At 40.7% G+C, this 24300-nt stretch overlaps 1 protein-coding gene and 1 pseudogene across 1 annotated transcript in view; one reads left to right on the top strand and one right to left on the bottom strand.

Annotated features, from left to right (window-relative positions):
• Positions 1-24300, top strand: part of LOC139754434 (proteasome activator complex subunit 4-like) — a 576322-nt gene that overhangs the window by 44564 nt on the left and 507458 nt on the right. Inside the window, exon 3 of the mRNA XM_071671710.1 lies at positions 15160-15276. Within this exon, the coding sequence (XP_071527811.1) occupies positions 15160-15276 (117 nt within the window). The remainder of the gene's footprint in view (positions 1-15159; positions 15277-24300) is intronic.
• On the bottom strand, positions 6654-7510 carry LOC139754833 (GPALPP motifs-containing protein 1-like; annotated as a pseudogene).

The following is a 24300-nucleotide window of genomic DNA, read 5'->3' on the forward strand; positions in this document are numbered from 1 at the left end:
CTCAGGTGGGTTTTTTACTGGTAATGTTTCTCCCCAGTAGTGGGCTGCCTACCAACTACTGTCTAGGCCAAACACATGACCAAGGTAAAGTATCACATACTGATACTAATAAACTTACTTTGGTCAAGTGGCATGCTTGACAAACCACTCACTCTACCACCACTTGCCTCAATCCTTCACACCAGCATTCTCTGTAATAATCATCAAATATCATATGAATTACCAATGAAATGGCAACAGTTGCTGAATCAGAATGTCTTACATACATCATGATAGAGTGTGGTATATTGATGGTAAACTGTTTTGAGTATAGTCTGTAAAGAATAATTAAATTGGGGAAATTTTTGGTTCCGAACAAGACCCCCTTATAACATGGGTTTCAGTCATTCATATAATGACATTCAGCTATAACAACAGATGACAGGGAACATAACCCCATCATTCAGCAACGATTCCCTGTACTCTTTAATTTTCTTTTCATTGGGAGTGCCATTCAGAAGGATTGCACTTAAAAGGGTTCTAAAGACAATGGTATTGCTTCTGTAGTTCACCCTTGCATGCCTAAAATGAAAGAAATATCCAAAATTGCTTAGTAATGTTTTTCATTGGTGTGGGATGGTTTTTAGTGGATAATGGAAGATCTATGTGATCCTTATCTATATACATGTAGAATGATTATTTATATTTTCCACGTGTGATTGCATTCTGTATAAACCTGATTACATTACACAGTTTCTGATTCCTTTTCATTGTGTGATATCACACTACACATCTATTTTCTATGTATTCTGTGCATATTTTTTTTTACATATTTTGGATATACTTTTTTCTTAATCCCTGGGGCTAGGGAAGAAACAAAACTTCCCATGTATTCCTAGTGAGCCATAGAAGGCAGCTAAAGGGGGTGAGAATAGTGAGCTAAAAACTCTCCTTCCTTCTATTTTTAATTTCTAAAAGTTGGAGCAAGAGCCAAGTAGGGAGTGCTCATCTTCCTTGAGGTTTCAGGGTAGAATGTCTGAATATGTGTGGTTGAACAGGTAAGAAAGGGTTGTGAATGTTAGGATGAGGAAGTGATGTTATTAGTGAAAGAGAGAAGAAAGGCATTTGGTTGTTATTGACAGGCTGTCAAGAGCTAGGTACATAGGCTGAAAAAAAGGGCAAATGAGAGTAGGGTAAGCAAGTATTAGCAAACTTCAGGGAGAATAAGATGATGTTTTAGAAGGAGGTTCAGAGTGAGGAAAAACAAAATAACAAATAGGAACATCATTAAATGGGGCAAATAGGGAAACTGTGACAGGCAGTAATGAGGTGGAGAGAACTTGGATGAGTAATTTGAAGGGTTATTAAATATCTTTGATGATAGAGTGGCAATGAGGGACTGTTTTGGATATGGAGGTATATGATGTTATAGTCATAAGAGGTAGAGATGTTTTGGACATGGAGTTACGCAAAGTGGTATGCAAAGCGATAATCATAAGAGGTAGAGATGTTTTGGACATGGAGGTATGCAAAGTGGTAAGCAAAATAATAGTCATAAGAGGTAGAGATGTTTTGGACATGGAGGTATGCAAAGTGTCATAGTCATGGAAAGTGTTTATGTGGAAAGAGAAAAGGTGGTGAATATGTTGTGTAAGATAAAGTGCAGTGAAGTAGCGGAAGTGGATGGTATTGCAGTTGAATTTCATAGGGAAGTGAGTGACTGTGTTGTTGAATGGTTAGATAGGATTTTCAATGTTTGTATGGATCATGATGAGGTGCCTCTGGATTACTGGATTCCTAGTATAGTGCCTTCATGTAAAGGCAAGGGAGAGCAAAGTCATTGTTCAAATTATAGAGATATAGATTTGTTGAGTGTACCTGATTAGTTGAATGGAATAGTTGAATGGAAGGATAGTGAGTAAGAGAGTGGTGGCATGCACAGAACATCAAACTGGGTAATAACAAAGTGGTTTCAGAATTGGAAGAGGATTTGTAGATTAGATGTTAGCTTTAAAACTGGATATCTTTACTAAATGGTCAAGATTTTTCACCCCTCTTATGAAATTCAGGTGCATTACCATCCATTCCTGTCACCTTGCCACATTTTATCAAAAGCAAGGTTTTCACCACCTCTCTTCTTTTTAACAAACCTCTTGCCTGGCTCTTTGACTTTGCATACCTTCCTAACCCAACCACCCTGCATCGCCACCCTGTCAAAAAAAAAAACGCTTATTAATCTTTCAAAGGACTCGCTCCATCTCCCCTTTACCTCATTTTTGTGTTACCTCTTCCCTGTTTGCCTCCTTCACTGATATTCCTTCTCATTCTCTTGCTTTTCTTTCACTATTGACCCTGTTCAAAATTTTCTTATTATCCCTGAAGTTTGTTGATACTCTATCCCCAATTCTCATTTGCCCTCTTTTTCAGCTGTTGCACCTTTCTCCTAACTTCTTCTTGCTTTCTCTTTTACATCTTTCAGTCACTCGTACTCCTCCTGTAAGTACTGCCCATACACCTATCTTTCCTCTTTCACCAGTGACTTAACACCCTCACCCAACCAGTCACTACCCTTTCCCAGCTACCCACCTTCCATATGCCACACACTTTTCTCGCACGTGCCAGCACTACTTCCCTAAATATCTCCCATTCCTTACATGCAACCCTAGCTTTATTTACCTTTTGCTGCTCTACTTAGAATCTCTTAGTATCTTTTCTCTCAAGTCTCTCTTCCAAGCTCATATTTCCACCACCCTTCTTTTCACATTAGTTCCTTTTTTGAAAAAGCCTTTACAAGTCTTCACCCTTGTCTCCACCATGTAATGATCTGGCATCCCACCTGCTGCCCCTCTCATTTCATTCACATCCAAGAGTTTCTTTTTTTGCACACCCATCTGTTAGCCACCCACATACACATGTTTATACATACATGCCCACACACGCTCATGTACATACCTATACACGGACATATACATATATACACATGTACGCATTCATATTTCCTGCCTTCATCCATTCCTGTCGCCATCCTGCCACACATGAAATGGCACCCCCCTCCCCCAGCACGAGGTAGCCTTAGGAAAATGCCACATTCGTTCACACTCAGTCTAGCTGTCATGTGTAATGAACAGAAATCACAGCTCCCTCTCCACATCTAGGCCTCACAAAACTTTCCATGGTTTACCCCAGATGCTTCATATGCCTTGGTTCAATCCATTGACAGCACATTGACCCTGGTATACCACACCGTTCCAATTCACTCTATTCCTTGTACGCCTTTCACCCCCATATGTTCAGGCCCCGATTGCTCAAAATCTTTTTACACTCCATCCTTCCATCCCCAATTTGGCCTCCCACTTCTGTTCGTTCCCTCCACCTCTGACACATATATCCTCTTTGTCAATCTCTCCTCACTCATCTCTCCATGTGACCAAATCATTTTAATACACCCTCTTCTGCTCTCTCAACCACACTCTTCTTATTACCACACATCTCTCTTACCCTTTCATTACTTACTCGATCAAACCACCTCGCACCCCATATTGTCCTCAAACATCTCGTTTCCAGCACATCCACCCTCCTCCGCACAACCCTATCAATATCCCATTCCTCGCGACCATCTAACATTGTTGGAACCACTATTCCTTCAAACGTACCCATTTTTGCTCTCCGAGATATCATTCTTGCCTTCCACATGTTCTCCATCGCTCCCAGAATCTTCACCCCCTCCCACACCCTGTGACTCACTTCCGATTCCATGGCTCTATCCGCTGCTGAATCCACTCCCAGATATCTAAAACTGTTCACTTCCTCCAGTTTTTCTCCATTCAAACTTACCTCCCGATTGACTTGTCCCTCAACCCTACTGAACCTAATGACCTTGCTCTTATGTACATTTACTCACAGGTTTCTTCTTTCACACACTTTTACCAAACTCAGTCACCAGCTTCTACAGTTTCTCACCCAAATCAGCCACCTGTGCTGTATCATCAGAGAACAACAAATGACTCACTTCCCAAGCCCTTTCATCCATACTTGCCCCTCTCTCCAAAACTCTTGCATTCACCTCCCTAAAACCCCATCTATAAACAAATTAAACAACCATGGAGACATCACGCACCCCTGCCACAAACAGACATTCACTGGGAACCAATCACTTTCCTCTCTTCCTTCTCGTACACATGCCTTACATCTTCGATAAAAACTTTTCACTGCTTTTAGCAACTTACCTCAACACCATATACTCTTAATACCTTCCACAGAGGATCTGTATCAACTCTGTCATATGCCTTCTCCAGATCCATAAATGCTACATACAAATCCATTTGCTTTTTTAAGTATATCTCGCATACATTCTTCAAAGCAAACACCTGATCCACACATCCTCTCCCACTTCTGAAACCACACTGATCTTCCCCAACCTGATGCTCTGTACATTCCTTCACCCTCTCATTCAATACCATCCCATATAATTTCCCAGGAATATTCAACAAACTTATACCTCTGTAATTTGAACACTCATCTGTATCCCCTTTGCCTTTGTACAATGGCACTATGCACACATTCTGCCAATCCTCAGGCACCTCACCAAGAATCATACATAAAATGAATATGCTCACCAACCAGTACCAACCAGTCAAGAACAGTCACCCCCTTTTTTAATAAATTCCCCTGCAATACCATCCAAACCTGCCGCCTTGCCGGCTTTCATCTTCTGCAAAGCTTTCACTACCTCTTCTCTGTTTACCAAACCATTCTCCCTAACCCTCTCACTTAGCACACCACCTTGACCAAAATACCCTATATCTGCCATCATCAAACACATTCAGCAAACCTTCAAAGTTTTCACTCCATCTCCTTCTCACATCACCACTACTTGTTATTACCTCCCCATTAGCTCCATTCACTGATGTTCCCTCTTGTTTTCTTTTCTTATGCACATTATTTATATCCTTCCAAAACATCTTTTTATTCTCCCAAAAATTTAATGATACTCTCTCACCCTAACTCTCATGTGCCCTCTTTTTCACCTCATGCACTTTTCTCTATACCTCCTGCCTCTTTCTTTTATACATCTCCTAGTCATTTGCACTATTTCCCTGCAAAAATCATCTAAATGCCTTTCTCTTCTCTTTCACTAACAATCTGATGTCTTCATCCCACCACTCACTACCCTTTCTAATCTGCCCACCTCCCACCTTTCTCATGCCACAGGCATCTTTTGCACAAGCCATTACTGCTTCCCTGAATACATCCCATTCCTTCCTCACTCATTTGGTCTCCCCTTTTTCCATTCTACACTCAAAGTCTCGTGGTAATTCCTCACACAAGTCTCTTTCTAAGCTCGCTTACTCTCACCACTCTCTTCACCCCAACATTCTCTCTTTTCTGAAAACCTTTACAAATCTTCACCTTCTCCACAAGATAATGATCAGACATTCCTCCAGTTGCCCCTCAACATATTAACATTCAAAAATCTTTCTTTCATGTGCCTATCAATTAACATGTAATCTAGTAATGCTCTCTGGCCATCTCTCTTACTTACATACGTATACTTATGTATATCTCTCTTTTTAAACCAGGTATTCCAATTGACTTGTCCCTCAACCCTACTGAACCTAATGACCTTGCTCTTATGTACATTTACTCACAGGTTTCTTCTTTCACACACTTTTACCAAACTCAGTCACCAGCTTCTACAGTTTCTCACCCAAATCCCTGGGGATAGGGGAGAAAGAATACTTCCCACGTATTCCCTGCGTGTTGTAGAAGGCGACTAAAAGGGGAGGGAGCGGGTGGCTGGAAATCCTCCCCTCTCGTTTTTTTTTTTTTAATTTTCCAAAAGAAGGAACAGAGAAGGGGGCCAGGTGAGGATATTCCCTCTAAGGCCCAGTCCTCTGTTCTTAACGCTACCTCGCTAATGCGGGAAATGGCGAATAGTATGAAAGAAAAAGAAAGATTCCAAATCACCAGTCCCTTTTCAGCACACAAATCTACAAGCTCTTCACCATTTCCATTTATATCACTGAACACCCCATGTACACCAATTATTCCCTCAACTGCCACATTACTCACCTTTGCATTCAAATCACCCATCACTATAACCTGGTCTTTTGCATCAAAGCTGCTAACACTCATTAAGCTGTTGCGAAAACACTTGCTTCTCATGATCTTTCTTCTCATGACCAGTTGCATATGCACCAATAATCACCCATCTCTCTCCATCCTCTTTCAGTTTTACCCATATCAGTCCAGAGTTTACTTTCTTACACTGTATCACCTACTCCCACAACTCCTGCTTCAGGAGTAGTGCTACTCCTTCCTTTGCTCTTGTTCTCTCTCCAACCCCTGACTCTCAAGACTTTCCCAAACCACTCTTCCTCTTTACCCTTGAGCTTTGTTTCACTCAGAGCCAAATCATCCTGGGTCTTTTTTTCAAGCATACTACCTATCTCTCCTTTTTTCTCATTTTGGTTACATCCACACACATTTAGAGACCCCAATCTGAGCCTTCGAGGAAGACGAGCACTGTCCGCCTGACTCCTTCAGTCTCCCCTTTTAGAATGTTAGAATACAAAGAGTTTCTAGCTCCCTGCTACCATTCCCTTCAGTCGCCTTCTACAACACGCAGGGAATGCATGGGAAGTATTCTTTATCCCCTACATAAAGCTATTCTGATGAGATTCATTTAAGTATATATTCTGCTTCTCTGAATTATTTTTAAAAGTGTACAAGAACTATTTACAGGATCTTTTTTTGGTATAATATTCCACTTGAAGTATTTTAGAAAATTACAAAATATTTTTATCTGCAGAAAATCTATCATTAAGCTGTCTTGCCATCATAAGAATGCTACTTTTCTGTGCTTCATCAAATTTGTTGACATTCATATCTAACTCATGGCTGAAAGGACTTCTCTCCTTTGGTCCAGATGCATCTTCTTTCTCCTTGAACTTTTTCCTGTGTAGATCAGTAAGAGGTTTGGCTCTCTTTGCTTTGTTGTACTCATCAGTTTTTCTGAAAGTTCCTCTTCACTCTCTTTGTTTGCAGCATTGATGGGAGTAGGTTCCTTTCGCTCTTCTTTGTCCATCTTGGCTTTTCTGTCTTTATCTGCTGGAGTATCAGTCCACACTGAGCGATCCCCCTTCACTTGGGATGTTTTCCGCAGAATTTGACGAGGTGCCAGACCAAAGAAGTTTGGTTTGCCTTCTGGTAATTCAGTCATCCAAGATTCACAGACTAATGACTCGTTGTCATGATTATCTTTCCCTTCTAGCTTTTCCTTCATTTTCAGTGCCCTGAGTTCTAGCTGTTGAATTCTATATTCCTTTTTATCAGATTTGTGAGAAGGTGGTGTGGGACCAATTTTAGGCCTATCAATATCTTTGCTCTTGGTTTTTTCTTCCTTATCATTGTTGATATGAAGTGATGTTTCAGGAGGAATAAAACCTTAGGGAAGTGATGGCCTCAGGATACATCTGTTATAATTTTTACTTTTTTCTTGCTTTTCATTTAGCAAATGTGGAGGCATCATCATCAGATTTCAAATTTTGTTTCTCCTCATAATCTTTTTGAATTGATTCCCTGGAAGGAATAATGCCTATAGGACATACTGGCCCCGAGGTATTTCTTGTGTCAGAGACTGAGCTTTTTTTTCCTTTTTTTTGAGCAAACGAGGAGATAAAGCTGGCCCATACATATCAGCATCATCATCCTGTTTCTGTTTAGAGTATTTCTGGACTATTTTTCTCTGCATTGATTCACCAACTCTTTCATTTATTATCTTGAAAGCTTCTTCCTCTTGTTTTTTTGATACACCACTAGTACACAGGTTAGAACTTTTGCTGTCATCATTATATTCTTTCCCCATCTTGTGTCTGTCAGATGTAGTTGCTGTTTTGGATGCAGCTGATTGTCTTTTATGACTTACTTCTCTGTTGCCTGAGGTTCTCAGTAAGTGTGGTGGTAAGGCTGGTAGATATGTATCTTTATCCTCGCTACTGTTTGACAAGGGTTTTGTTTCAGCTTCACCTTCTCTGTTTGAGCCTCACCTCTTATTTGGTGGAAAAACAGGCCCATAAGTATCACTATCACTACTGAAAGCACTCGTATTGGACATAGTTTGTCCCTTTCTACTTTCATGCCACAAACTTTGTAGTTTCTTCCATTTCATGTCTTTTGTGCTTGGTCTGTTTACTTCCAAAAACTGCACATATCCACACTCAGCTCTGTTCATTACGTTTCTTGTGGCCAGGTTAATAAGCACTGATAATCACCCACCTCTTATAAACCACTTATTTTTACTTGCTTCAGTATGGAGATCTTTTCCTTACATTCTTTCACACAATACTATAACTCCTCCCGCAAAAGTTTTACCCCTTCCACAGCTTTCAGCCACATACTAACCCTTGACTTTACCCCTAAGGCTTTGTCAAACCATTCCTCCCCCTTACCATTGAACTTTGTGGTCGGAAGTAGTTGGGAGGTGGCCGGTGATCAGGGAGGTATGTTGCTGGTATTACCTGCCTGGGTATCAGGAGGGTTAGTGGTGGCTGCGTAAATAAGCCAGTACTTCTTCAGTGGTTTTCATGTTGCACTCCTCTGATCCTGGTAGCTATCTTTCTGCCTCACCCACACATGTACTGCTAGCACTCTGCCAGCAAACATACAATCTCTCCTTGTCAGACATAACACTTAACGCTAACTCAATACTCACCTTACTCATTCTTCATGACTAGATGGTTCCTGTGATGAGCCCTGTGCTCTAGCCTTGCCTTTTCACAAAATGGTAGGAGTGATAGATAGAAGTAGAGGTAGGAACATCAGACAGAAACATTAGGTAGAGGTAGTAGGTAGGAATATTAGGTAGGATCATTAGGTAAAAGTAATAGGTTGGAAACTTAAGTAGACACATTAGGTAGTAGTTGTTGGGAACATTATGTAAAAGTACTTGGTAGAATCATTAGGTTGGAGCCTTAGAAAACACTACACCAGAGTTATCCTCTGCCAGTGGGCTGTTAAGGGTGAGATAGTAAAGGCTAAAAAGTGGCACTAGAGTTCACCAATTATGGAGACTCTTTTGCCAAGGACACCCCTTCAAGGGAGTTCCTGAACGGAACAGGCATTGGAGATATAAATAGATAGATAGACAGCTAAGTAGAACATCCAGGTTCTTTTCCTCCAACATACTACCTATCTCTCTTTTCTTATTCAGAGATCCCAGCCTTGGCTCCTTCTTTAGTTCCGACTTTCAGAAATTGAAATATATGAAGGGGAGGATGTCCAGACCCCTTTTTTTGACACCGTTTAGTCACCTTGTATGACTCGCAGGGAATATCTTGGATGTATTCTTTCTTCCCTATCCCAGTGATAATTTTGTCTGTATGTGCAAGCAAATTTGTGGATTTAGAAAGTGTCCAGAGATCTTTCTCGGCCCATATTAATGTGGTAAATGAACTGAATTACTTGGAATGATTAAAAACTCTAGGGCTATTCTCCTTAGAAGGTATGTTTCCCAACCAGTGCTTGGAAGTACATCCTACTGGCTTGATAGGCCAGTGCTTGGAAGTACATCCTACTGGCATGATAGGCCAGTGCTTAGAAGTACATCCTACTGGCATGATAGGCATGGAATAATTTGTAAAATGCTACCTCTGAAATCCAGAGTTGCCATATGCGCAAAAAGAGAGAACACTTTAAACATCCAGGGCCCAAGACTCTTCAACACCTTATCGTCTACTGTCTGAAACAGCATGGGGAAGACAGTAGAAAAGTTCAAGAATGCATTGGAAAAGTACCTTAAAAGGGTATGTGGGCCTGAGGGCTGTGGCTTCCAACAGCTTGGTCAACCAAGGACCCAATCCAGCAGCCTGGGCCCAGCTTGGGCTGTGGGGATGAAGGCTTCCTGATATGTCATGAGGTATGTGTGAATTGTTGCTGCTGGTGATATATGAAAAATTAACATACCAGAGCACAAATGCAGAATGAAAAAGTGGTGGGATATAAAAGATGTATACCATATGGTTTGCATTCTGCTCAACTTCCATTTCATACAGAGATAGTTCATTCAGAGTTATAAGGGCCAAACTTTTACTGGTTTAGTTGAAAGTTGCATGTGACTTGTAAGTCATGGCTTGATCATCTCTTACAGTTGTATAGCCTTGTATTAAAGATGACAATTCTTTTTCATTTATAACGTAATGTTATGAAGCAGTATGGAGCAACCTGAGTCCAACTTAAAATTAAGCACTGAACTTACGTAGCTTGCAATATACCCTTATCATAAGGGCACCGTATAAAGTTGATCAGGAGAGGAATTTGAACTCTTAGAGGGTTTTGCTTGTTATAAAGTAATTCAGAAGAGTAATGAGAAAAGTTATAGGCTTTTTAACTTTTCACCATTGTTTCCATGACAGAATCTTGTCTGTCGTAGATGCAGATAATGTCCATATGATCTCAAGATCTCATCTTTTTTATTTATGGATACTTGCTGTTTAATAGAGTGGTAGCCCACTTAAATGATTACCCAAACTTTAGGACATTCTACTTTTTTCAGGCTCAGTAGGTTGCATATGTTCTTAGTAGACAGATTACCCTGTCTCTCATTAATAATCTTTGATGTTTTCAACTCAGTGCAATTCAAAGTTTAGGTTTTATAGTATATTATATTTTTTTTTTAATTTTCCAAAAGAAGGAACAGAGAAAGGGGCCAAGTGAGGATATTCCCTTGAAGGCTTAGTCCTCTGTTCTTAATGCTACCTCACTAATGCGGGAAATGGCGAATATGTATGCATGAAAATCTACTAATACTGTCAATATACCCAGGTAGTACAGAATTTATTTTTTACATTTTATTATACTTAACCGCTGTCTCCCATGTTAGCAAGGTAGCGCAAGAAAACAGACGAGGAATGGCTCACTCTACCCACATGCACATGTATATACATAAATGCCCAAACACGCACATATACATACATATACATTTCACTCTATACATACATACACATGCACAGATATATACATACACACACATGTACATATTCATAGTTGTTGCCTTCATCTATTCCTGTCGCCACCCCACCACACATGGAATAGCATCCCCAATCCCCCCTATATTATTATTGCATTATTATTCTTGATCACATTTTCCTGGATCATTGAGGTAGCACCAGGAAACAGATGAGGAATGGCCCATCCACTCGTATGCACATATATCTACATAAATGCCCATTATATTATTTTATTTATCATACTTTGTCGCTGTCTCCCACGTTAGTGGGGTAGCATAAGGAAACAGATGAAAGAATGGCCCAACCCACCCACATACACATGTATATACATAAACGCCCACACATGCACATATACATACCTAAACATTTCAACATGTACATACATATACATACACAGACATGCAGTATACATATATACTCGTGTACATATTCATACTTGCTGCCTTCTTTCATTTCTGTCGCCACCCCGCCACACATGAAATGGCACCCCCCTCCCCCTGGCACATGCGCGAGGTAGCACTAGGAAAAGAGAATGCTTCATACAAATCCATCTGTTTTTCTAAGTATTTCTCGCATACGTTCTTCAAAGCAAACACCAAAGCCACACATCCTCTACCATATCTGAACCCACACTACTCCTCCCCAGTCTGTTGCTCTGTACATTCTTTCACCCTCTCAATCAATACCCTCCTATACAATTTCCCAGGAATACTCAACAAACTTACCCCCCCCTGTAGTTTGAACTCTCATCTTTATGTCCTTTGCCTGTGTATAATGGCACTATGCATGCATTCCGCCAATCCTCAGGCACTTCATCATGATCTATCCATACATTTGAATATCCTTACCAGCCAATGAAAAACACAGTCACCCCCTTTCGTAATAAATTCATCTGCAATATCATCCACCCAGCTGCCCTGCCAGATTTCTTCTTCTGCAAAGCTTTCACTACCTCTTCTGTTTTGACCAAACTATCCTCCTTGACCATCTGACTTTGCACAATACCCTGACCATAACATCCTACATCAAACTTTTTTTTTATTATTATTTTTTTGTCGCTGTCTCCCTCGTTAGCAAGGTAGTGCAAGGAAACAGACGAAAGAAGGGCCCAACCCACCCACATACACCTGTATATACACATACATCCACACACACAAATATACATACCTATACATCTCAAGTATACATATATATACACACAGACATATACATATATACACATGTGCATAATTCATACTGTCTCCTGTATTCATTCCCATCGCCACCCCGCCACACATGAAATAACAACCCCCTCCCCCCCACATGTGCGCGAGGTAGCGCTAGGAAAAACAACAGTGGCCACATTCGCTCACACTCAGTCTCTAGCTGTCATGTAATAATGCACTGAAACCACAGCTCCCTTTCCACAACCAGGCCCCACAGAACTTTCCATGGTTTACCCCAGACGCTGCACACATGCCCTAGTTCAATCCATTGACAGCATGTCGACCCCAGTATACCACATCGTTCCAATTCACTCTATTCCTTGCACACCTTTCAACCTCCTGCATGTTCAGGCCCCGATCACTCAAAATCTTTTTCACTCCATCTTTCCACCTCCAAGTTGGTCTCCCACTTCTTGTTCCCTCCTCCTCTGACACATATATCCTCTTTGTCAATCTTTCCTCACTCATTCTCTCCATGTGACCAAACCATTTCAAAAAAACCCTCTTCTGCTCTCTCAACCACACTCTTTTTATTACCACACATCTCTCTTACCCTATTATTACTTACTCGATCAAACCACCTCACACCACATATTGTCCTCAAACATCTCATTTCCGGCACATCCACCCTCCTCCACACAACTCTATCTATAGCCCATGCCTCGCAACCATATAACATTGTTGGAACCACTATTCCTTTAAACATACCCATTTTTGCTTTCTGAGATAATGTTCTCGACTTCCACACATTCTTCAACACTCCCAGAACTTTTCGCCCCCTCCCCCACTTTATGATTCGCTTCCACTTCCTTGGTTCCATCCACTGCCAAATCCACTCCCAGATATCTAAAACACTTCACTTCCTCCAGTTTTTCTCCATTCAAACTTGCCTCCCAATTGACATGTCCCTCAACCCTACTGTACCTAAGTCCCTCAACCCTACTGTACCTAATAACCTTGCTCTTATTCACATTTACTCTTAACTTTCTTCTTTCACACTTTTTACCAAACTCAGTCACCAGCTTCAGCAGTTTCTCACACAAACCAGCCACCAGTGGTGTATCATCAGCGAACAACAACTGACTCACTTCCCAAGCTCTCTCATCAACAACAGACTGCATACTTGTCCCTCTTTCCAAATTTCTTGCATCCACCTCCCTAACAACCCCATCCATGAACAAATTAAACAACTATGGAGACATCACACACCCCTGCCGCAAACCAACATTCACTGAGAACCAATCTCTTTCCTCTCTTCCTACACGTACACAAGCCTTACATCCTCGATAAAAACTTTTCACTGCTTGTAACAACTTGCCCCCACACCATATATTCTTAATACCTTCCACAGAACATCTCCATCAACTCCATCATCAAACTTATTCTACAAACCTTCAAAATACTCACTCCATCTCCTCACTTAATCACTACCTGTTATCACTTCCCCTTGCCCCCTTGACCGATGTTCTCATTTGTTCTCTAGTTGTATCCACATTATTCACCTCCTCCCAAAACATGTTTTTATTCTCCCTAAAGTTTAATGATATTCTCTCACTCCAACTTTCATTTGTGTCTTTTTCAACCCTTGCACCATCCTCTTGACCTCCTGCTGCCTTCTTTTGTACATCCCTCACTCATTGCACCTCTTTCTTGTTAGTATCATCCAAATGTCTCCCTTTTCTCTTTCACTAACAACTTTACTTCTTCAGCCCACCACTCACTACCCTTTCTAATCTGCCCACCTCCCAATTTTCTCATGCCACATGCATCTTTTGCACATAGCACCACTGTTTCCCTAAATATAATCCCATTACTCACCCACTCCTCTCACCTTTTGCCATTCAGCACTCAATCTTTCCTGGTACTTCCTTACATAAGTCTCCTTTCCAAGCTCGCTCACTATCACCACTCTCGTCTCCAACATTTTCTCTTCTTATTTGGAAACCTCTACAAATCTTCACCTTCGCCTCCACAAGATAGTTATCAGACGTTCCACCAGTTGCCCCTTTCAGCACGTTAACATCCAAAAGTCTCTCTTTTACATGCCTATCAATTAACACAATCTAATGATGCTGTTTGATCATCCCTCCCACTCATACATATACTTATGTCTATCTCTCTTTTGAAACCAGGTATTCCCAATCACCAGTCTTTTTTTCAGCACCAATCCACAAGCTCTTCATCATTTCCATTCACAGCAGAGAATACCCCATGCACCCCAGTTATTCTCTCGACTGCTACATTACTAACCTCCGCATTTCAGTCAACCATCAATAATACTCGGTCCCATTTGCCATAGCTGCTGACATACCCTGCTGCTCCCAAAACACTTGCCTCTCATGATCTCTGTTTTCATGACCAGGTGCATGAGCACCAATAATCTTCCTTCTCTCTCCATCCACTTTCAGTTTTACCTACCTACATCAATCAAGAGTATACTTTCTTACATGCTATCACACACTCCCACAATTCCTGGCTCAGAAGTAGTGCTACTCCTTTCTTACCTGTTGTCCTCTCACCAACCCCTGACGTTACTCCCAAGACTTATCCAATCCATTCTTCCCCTTTACTCGTGAGCTTCATTTCACTCAGCGCCATATCATCCAGGTTGCTTTCCTGCAAACATAGTACCTATTTCTCCTTTCTTATCATCTTACATTTACACACATTCAGACACCCCAGTCTGAGCCTTCGAGGAGGATAAGCACTCCCTGCTTGACTCCTTCTTTTGTTTCCTAGCAGCTTCCTTTAGTTGCCTTCTACAACACACTTTGGGAATACGTGGGAAGTATGCTTTCTCCCCATCCCCAGGGATATGGGAGACTATTATAAATATTTCCATATAATGAAACCTCTGAATATTACCATTAGTCACATTACCAGTATACTGGGAAGACTAATACTTTTTCATGATACATGTAATTTCTGTGTCTTTATCACTAAATGATTTTGGATGTTTATATCAACAGGAAAAAGGAGCTATTGGCCCCGGATGAACTTGTTTTGGAATGGCGCCCTCTGTATGAGCTGTACAATAGCCTTTTCTACAACTCGTATAACACAATTGGGATGCTGATGCTGCCATCGTAAGTCATATGCTGATTTGTTGTGACTTCTTTAGCACTATGCATTAGTTGAATTGGTCTTTAATTTGCTAACATGCTGGTTAAATGTTCATGTCCTGTGGGAGATGTAAATTTTTCAAGAAATAGTAATTGCATATAGTCATAGTAATGCCTTCAGTAAATAAAAATGTAATGTTATGTACTATAAATGAAAATGTGATAGCGGAGTATTTTAATATTGCTGAGATATATACATAGTGTGACAGTCTTTTCGATTTTGACATACCTTGTTAGAAGAGATGAGGGACAGGAACTGAAAACTTGTGTTTCAATAATACTACATGGACTGAACTAGCACAGCTAATGAATGACATAGTTATTGAACTAGGACAATTAATAAACAAGATTGAATTATTGAAAACATTTCACTCTTGGGCACAGTCCTCTGTTCTTAACGCTACCTCGCTAACGTGGGAAATGGCGAATGAGTATGGAAAAAAATGAATTTCAGAAAATTGCTTTCAAAATTTCAGCAAGTATTGTAACATCATTTTTTTTTTTTTACAGTTTTTCAGGGTTTTAAACTGTGCATAGCTAATAAACTCTTTCATAAATGGTGTGCTTGGACAGTTGGGGTGTTTACAACAGTTATGGAAGCTCATATATTATTTTATGAACAGTAAGGCATGGATTGCAAAGAAGAATGTATACAGTATCAATAGAATGATAAAGGAGGTAGCTCTTATGCTGAAGGTTTGAACTGTAATAATCAAACTGTTAAAGTCTTCAGATGATGGGATGGAAATGTTAGTTACCAAGTCTGAAAATTGACGTCACTTATTGCTTGTACTGAATCACCATATCTGAAGTCATGAGATTTCCTTAACATATAAGTTACACACAGTCTTTCCTTCATAATCTGAGAAGCTCGTTCCCAGATATAAAGCTTGTAGGAAGTTGCAACGAGCCACTCATATGATTAAACTGGATAAAGCGACAACTCTGTTGCTAAGGACATCCTTAGGCATTGTATAGAAAATATTTGCACAAGAAAGGTTGTACAGTGTATGACAAATTCACTCACAGTCAGCAGATAGCAGAACTGACCAGAGGCAATAGTATTTTAGATCTGGGTTAAATAGTTATTGTACACTTACTGCATATTATCATCTCTTAACACAAGGTTCTGCACTGTATTCTGATCACAAAGAAAGAAGAGTCCTATACACCACATGATTGGCCACCAGAGGTATGAATGTTAAATGAGTAATTTTTACCTTAAGAAGAAATAAACTGAACATTCTTCTCTACAGTGGTAAATCTGAGTGACAAAAGGATACATGGAAAAATTGACTACAAAGTAATCTATATATGAACCTGATAAACAATTCAAGTACAGTATTTGTAGCCTTCACTGAAACACACACTGAAGACCACATGAATAGCAAAGTCAGGATCTCAAACTACAACTTGTACAGATGCAACATAACTAGATCATGTAAAGGAGTGGGACTGTATATAGTAGACACTCATAACAACTGAACTCCTGAAGTGAGAAGCTCTCATTGCTAAGGTAGAAAACCCAAATCTAGTCTTTGCATGAATCTGTAGACCACCAGCTGCAAACTCCGAGAATTTACAGAACTAATAGGAAGCATAGAATCATGGCTTGACCAACACAGGAACCCAATTCCAAGTGTACCTGTCTTAGGAGACTTTAACCTACCATACATTATATGGAAAGAGGCAGGAAATAACATTGTAGCTGGAATTGCTGACACTGTAAGAGGGTTTAGATGAATAGCTTCTAAAATGAAAGTTGCTGAGACTTTGTGAAAAGTTCTTCCTCATCCTCAGCCAACAGATAACAAAGCCAACCAAAAAAATTAGCATTTTGGACTTGCTCTTTACAAATACTGTGGACCTAATGTGTGACATTACCATCTTAAACACTGTATGTTTTGATTGCAACCTAATTGAAGTAAAAGCAAGTTTGGATGGTGATCTGCCTAAACAGAATACGTGTAGAAGTGGAGGTGTTTTCAATACTTTTATTTTCAATAGTATTTCATTTATTTTACTTTGTTGCTGTCTCCCGCGTTAGCAAGGTAGCGTAAGGAAACAGACGAAAGAATGGCCCAACCAACCCACGTACACGTCCACACACGCAAATATACATACCTATACATCTCAACATATACATATATTGACACACACAGACATACATATATACACATGTACATAATTCATACTGTTTGTCTTTAATTCATTCCCATCGTCACTCTGCCACACATGAAATAACAAACCCCTCCTCCTGCATGTGCATGAGGTAGCGCTAGGAAAAGACAACAAAGGCCACATTCATTCACACTCAGTCTCTAGCTGTCATGTAATAATGCACTGAAACCACAGCTCCCTTTCCACATCCAGGCCCCACAGAACTTTCCATGGTTTACCCCAGACGCTTCACATTCCCTGGTTCAATCCATTGACAGCACGTCGACCCCGGTATACCACATCGTTTCAATTCACTGTATTCCTTGCATGCCTTTCATCCTCCAGCATGTTCCGGCCCTGATCACTCAAAATCTTTTTCACTCCATCTTTCCACCTCCAAGTTGGTCTCCCACTTCTCCTCGTTCCCTCCACCTCTGACACATATATCCTCTTTGTCAATCTTTCCTCTCTCATTCTCTCCATGTGACCAAACCATTTCAAAACACCGTCTTCTGCTCTCTCAACCACACTCTTTTTATTACCACACATCTCTCTTACCCTATTATTACTTACTTGATCAAACCACCTCGCACCACATATTGTCCTCAAACATCTCATGTCCGGCACATCCACCCTCCTCCCCACAACTCTATCTATAGCCCACATCTCACAACCATATAACATTGTTGGAACCACAATTCCCTCAAACATACCCATTTTTGCTTTCTGAGATAATGTTCTCAACTTCCACACATTCTTCAACGCTCCCAGAACTTTCGCCCCCTCCCCCACCCTGTGACTCACTTCCGTTTCCATGGTTATATCTGCTGCCAAATCCACTCCCAGATATCTAAAGCTCTTCACTTCCTCCAGTTTTTCTCCATTCAGACTTGCTTCCATTTTCAATAGTATATGGATAAATTAGGAGGATGTGGCCAGTGAGATATCTGCAGCATGCTGAAAAACCCAACTGAGTACAAAAACAGTGTGTAAATAACATATTTACTTTGGTACTCCAAATATGCAACAGACATATACCATTGAAAACAAAGCAAAAAAGGTTCTAGGTTAGAACACACACAAAAAAAAAAAGAAAAACACATTCCTTCACACTCAGTCTCTAGCTGTCATGTGTAATGCACTGAAACCACAGCTCCCTTTCCACATCCAGACCCCACAGACCTCTTTCCTTTGTTTACCCCGTTCCTTCACATTCCCTGGTTCAATCCATTGACAGCACATCGACCCTGGTATACCACATCGTTCCAGTTCACTCTTATTTCTTGCACGCCTTGCACCCTTTTGTATGTTCAGGCCCTAATCGCTCAAAATCTTTTTTACTTCATCTTTTCACCTCAAGTTTGGTCTTTCACTTCTCCTTGTTCCCTTCACCTCTGACACATATATCTTATTTGTCAGTCTTTCCTCTCATTCTCTCCATGTGTCCAAATAATTTCAACACACCTTCTCTCTCAACCACACTGATTTTATTACCACACATCTCTCTTATGCTTTCGTTACTTACTCAATCAAACCACCTTACACCACATATTGTCCTCAAACATTTCATTTCCAGCACATCCATCCTCCTCTGCACAACCCTATCTATAGCCCATGCCATGCAACCATATAACATTGTTGGAACCACTATTCCTTCAGACATACCCATTTGTGCTATACAAGATAACGTTCTTGCCTTCCACACATTCTTCAAAGCGCCTGGAACCTTCACTCCCTCTCCCACCCTGTGCTTTGCTTCCGCTTCCATTGTTCCATCAGCTACTAAATCCACTCCCAGATATCTAAAGCACTTCACTTCCTCCAGTTTTTCTCCATTCAAACTTACCTCCCAGTTAACTTGTCCCTCAACCCTACTGAATCTAATAACCTTGCTCTCATTTACTCTCAACTTTCTTCTTTCACATACTTTACCAGACTCGGTCACCAACTTCTGCAGTTTCTCACCCAAATCAGCCACCAGCGCTGTATCATCAACGAACAACTGACTCGCTTCCAAAGCCCTCTCGTCTAGAACAGACTGCATACTTGCCCCTCTCTCCAAAACTCTTTCATTTACCTCCCTAACCACCCCATCCATAAACAAATTGAATAACCATGGAGACATCTTGCACCCCTGCGACAAACCGACATTCACTGGGAACCAATCACTTTCTTCTTTTCCTACTCATACACATGTCTTGCATCCTTGGTAAAAACTTTTCACTGCTTCTAGCACTTACCTCTCACACAATACACTCTTAAAACCTTTTGTAAAGCATCTCTATCCACCCTATCATTTCCCTTCTCCATATCCATAAATGCTACATACAAATCCATCTCTTTTTCCAAGTATTTCTCATACATTTTTCAAAGGAAACACCTGATCCACACATCCTCTACCACTTCTGAGACCCCACTGTTCTTTCCCAGTCTGATGTTCTGTACATGCCTTTACCCTCTCAATCAATACCCTCCCTTATAATTTCCGAGGAATACTCAACAAACTTATGCCTCTGTAATATGAAGACTTACCTTTTTCCCCTTTACCTTTTTCCCCTTTGCCTTTGTACAGTGGCACTATGCATGCATTTTGCCAATCCTCATGCACTTCACCATGATCCATACGTACATTGAATATCCTTACCAACCAGTCAACAACACGGAAAAATAACAGAAAATGTAAATGGTGAAGCTAGATTTGTCATATCACATGAATGCTCACAGTCACCTTTGGTTCAAAACATTCAGTTTATGATTAGCTATTGATACATTGAATTTTATTTTTCCTGTATTTTCTGAACGCATTTCTTGATAAGTTTTTACGTCATTCATCGATTGATGATTGTTGCACGTACATGTTTGAAAATACATAGGAGAAAATAGGTGAAAAATATTACATTTGGTTGAAACGTCTAAGTATATAATTGAACAAATGATGCAGTGAATTATATTTTTTGCACTTTTATATACATTTGTCTTTAGTAGATTCCTACCTAATGCATGAATTAATGGTTATATACATAGTTAAAAAAATTTCAGAAAAACAAGTATAAGAGATGGAAGTCTTATCCAAACATTTGCAGTTGTCATTTGTTCAAAACTGTCCATCAGTCTGTTTCTCTAACGCCCACTCCTTTAAAGTGATGGCCTCAGAAGAAGAGTCTCCATAACTGGTGAACACCAGTGCCACTTCTTATCCTTTATCCTTTAGTACCTCACCCTTAACTGGCCACTGACTGAGTGCAACTTTAATACAGTTTTGCCTGAGGCTCCCACCTAGTATTCCAACATATGACTTCTACCTGAAGCTGCTGCCTTTGTTCCTACCTACTACATCTACTTGATGCTCCTCCCTGATGTTCCTATGAACTGCTATCTATTTCCCCTAGCATTTCCTCGGAAAGCATGGCTGTCCCATAGTGCCCACCTCGGAAACATCGAGAGTTATGAAGAACGAGTTTTGTGAGTTGAATGTTGTCAAGTGCTTTGTGTCACAAGGAGAGATTTTATTTTAGTGAATAGATTGCCAGTAGTCCATGTGTGGGTCAGGGACAAAAAAAAAAAAAAAAAAAAAAAAGGACTACTACCTGGGTCAGATGAGTTCAGCTTGACAGCCACTGAAGTGATGGCTTACCCTGCATCTATTACTAAATCTCCCGATACCTAGGCGGCTAGTGCTGATAATGCATCTCCCTTCTTGGTGGCTGCATACAAACTACTGCCTACTCTGTTCAAAACATTCAACATACAGTTGATAAGATGTTATTGTAAATTGTATTTTTCATATATTTTTTATGCTTGTTTACCTTGTGTTGTTTCTTAGCTGAGGCATGAATTCTTGGAGGAATAGAAGAGAAGATAGGTTAGAGGTGTAAGGCTTATCTAGCTACCTAACATTAGGGATCGTCTTTGGTTTAAAACATTTAGTGTATTATTGATAAAATGATATGATGGATTGCATTTTTATGTAATTTTTCCTCTCGGTTCCCTTCATTAGGGCCTTATCAAATACTAGAATGACTAAATGATTATCTGCATGAAGTAGAAATAAACTGGAGAAAATAGGTAAAATAGAAGTCATACTTAGCTCCAAGTTTTAGTGGTACTCTTTAGTTCAGAATTTTTGACTTATCATTAATAGAATATAGTAAATTGTATTTTTTGTATTTTTTTTTAAATCCAATGGTGTTACTGAACTTGGCCTGCTCAAGGGTTCACTGCGAGTGAAAAGTCATCTTTGGTGAGGCTGTATCATTGGGAGCACAGGCTAATCAAACACCGTCTCGTTCCAAAGGAGTCCACGTCTCTGCTACTGAATGTAGCACAGACTTGGGCTACAGAAGCCCTTAGAAGGAGGGCCTAGTTAACACCAGGAGTCTTTCATAGAAATTGGTCCTAGAGTGATTAGAATATATGAATGTTATTTATTTATTATACTTTGTCGCTGTCTCCCGCGTTTGCGAGGTAGCGCAAGGAAACAGACGAAAGAAATGCCCCCCCCCCCCATACACATGTATATACATACGTCCACACACGCAAATATACATACCTACACAGCTTTCCATGGTTTACCCCAGACGCTTCACATGCTTTGATTCAATCCACTGACAGCACGTCAACCCCGGTATACCACATCGCTCCAATTCACTCTATTCCTTGCCCTCCTTTCACCCTCCTGCATGTTCAGGCCCCGATCACACAAAATCTTTTTCACTCCATCTTTCCACCTCCAATTTGGTCTCCCTCTTCTCCTTGTTCCTTCCACCTCCGACACATATATCCTCTTGGTCAATCTTTCCTCACTCATCCTCTCCATGTGCCCAAACCACTTCAAAGCACCCTCTTCTGCTCTCTCAACCACGCTCTTTTTATTTCCACACATCTCTCTTACCCTTACGTTACTCACTCGATCAAACCACCTCACACCACACATTGTCCTCAAACATCTCATTTCCAGCACATCCATCCTCCTGTGCACAACTCTATCCATAGCCCACGCCTCGCAACCATACAACATTGTTGGAACCACTATTCCTTCAAACATACCCATTTTTGCTTTCCGAGATAATGTTCTCGACTTCCACACATTCTTCAAGGCCCCCAGAATTTTCGCCCCCTCCCCCACCCTATGATCCACTTCCGCTTCCATGGTTCCATCTGCTGCCAGATCCACTCCCAGATATCTAAAACACTTCACTTCCTCCAGTTTTTCTCCATTCAAACTCACCTCCCAATTGACTTGACCCTCAACCCTACTGTACCTAATAACCTTGCTCTTATTCACATTTACTCTTAACTTTCTTCTTCCACACACTTTACCAAACTCAGTCACCAGCTTCTGCAGTTTCTCACATGAATCAGCCACCAGCACTGTATCATCAGCGAACAACAACTGACTCGCTTCCCAAGCTCTCTCATCCCCAACAGACTTCATACTTGCCCCTCTTTCCAAAACTCTTGCATTTACCTCCCTAACAACCCCATCCATAAACAAATTAAACAACCATGGAGACATCACACACCCCTGCCGCAAACCTACATTCACTGAGAAACAATCACTTTCCTCTCTTCCTACACGTACACATGCCTTACATCCTCGATAAAAACTTTTCACTGCTTCTAACAACTTTCCTCCCACACCATATATTCTTAATACCTTCCACAGAGCATCTCTATCAACTCTATCATATGCCTTCTCCAGATCCATAAATGCTACATACAAATCCATTTGCTTTTCTAAGTATTTCTCACATACATTCTTCAAAGCAAACACCTGATCCACACATCCTCTACCACTTCTGAAACCACACAGCTCTTCCACAATCTGATGCTCTGTACATGCCTTCACCCTCTCAATCAATACCCTCCCATATAATTTACCAGGAATACTCAACAAGCTTATACCTCTGTAATTTGAGCACTCACTCTTATCCCCTTTGCCTTTGTACAATGGCACTATGCACGCATTCCGCCAATCCTCAGGCATCTCACCATGAGTCATACATACATTCAATAACCTTACCAACCAGTCAACAATACAGTCACCCCCTTTTTTAATAAATTCCACTGCAATACCATCCAAACCTGCTGCCTTGCCGGCTTTCATCTTCCGCAAAGCTTTCACTACCTCTTCTCTGTTTACCAAATCATTTTCCCTAACCCTCTCACTTTGCACACCACCTCGACCAAAACACCCTATATCTGCCACTCTATCATCAAGCACATTCAACAAACCTTCAAAATACTCACTCCATCTCCTTCTCACATCACCACTACTTATCACCTCCCCATTTGCGCCCTTCACTTAAGTTCCCATTTGCTCCCTTGTCTTACGCACTTTATTTACCTCCTTCCAGAACATCTTTTTATTCTCCCTAAAATTTAATGATACTCTCTCACCCGAACTCTCATTTGCCCTTTTTTTCACCTCTTGCACCTTTCTCTTGACCTCCTGTCTTTCTTTTATACATCTCCCACTCAATTGCATTTTTTCCCTGCAAAAATCGTCCAAATGCCTCTCTCTTCTCTTTCACTAATACTCTTACTTCTTCATCCCACCACTCACTACCCTTTCTAATCAACCCACCTCCCACTCTTCTCATGCCACAAGCATCTTTTGCGCAATCCATCACTGATTCCCTAAATACATCCCATTCCTCCCCCACTCCCCTTACTTCCATTGTTCTCACCTTTTTCCATTCTGTACTCAGTCTCTCCTGGTACTTCCTCACACAGGTCTCCTTCTCAAGCTCACTTACTCTCACCACCCTCTTCACCCCAACATTCACTCTTCCCTTCTGAAAACCCATACAAATCTTCACCTTAGCC

Source organism: Panulirus ornatus, chromosome 17 (assembly GCF_036320965.1).
Source record: "Panulirus ornatus isolate Po-2019 chromosome 17, ASM3632096v1, whole genome shotgun sequence".
NCBI lineage: Eukaryota > Metazoa > Arthropoda > Malacostraca > Decapoda > Palinuridae > Panulirus > Panulirus ornatus.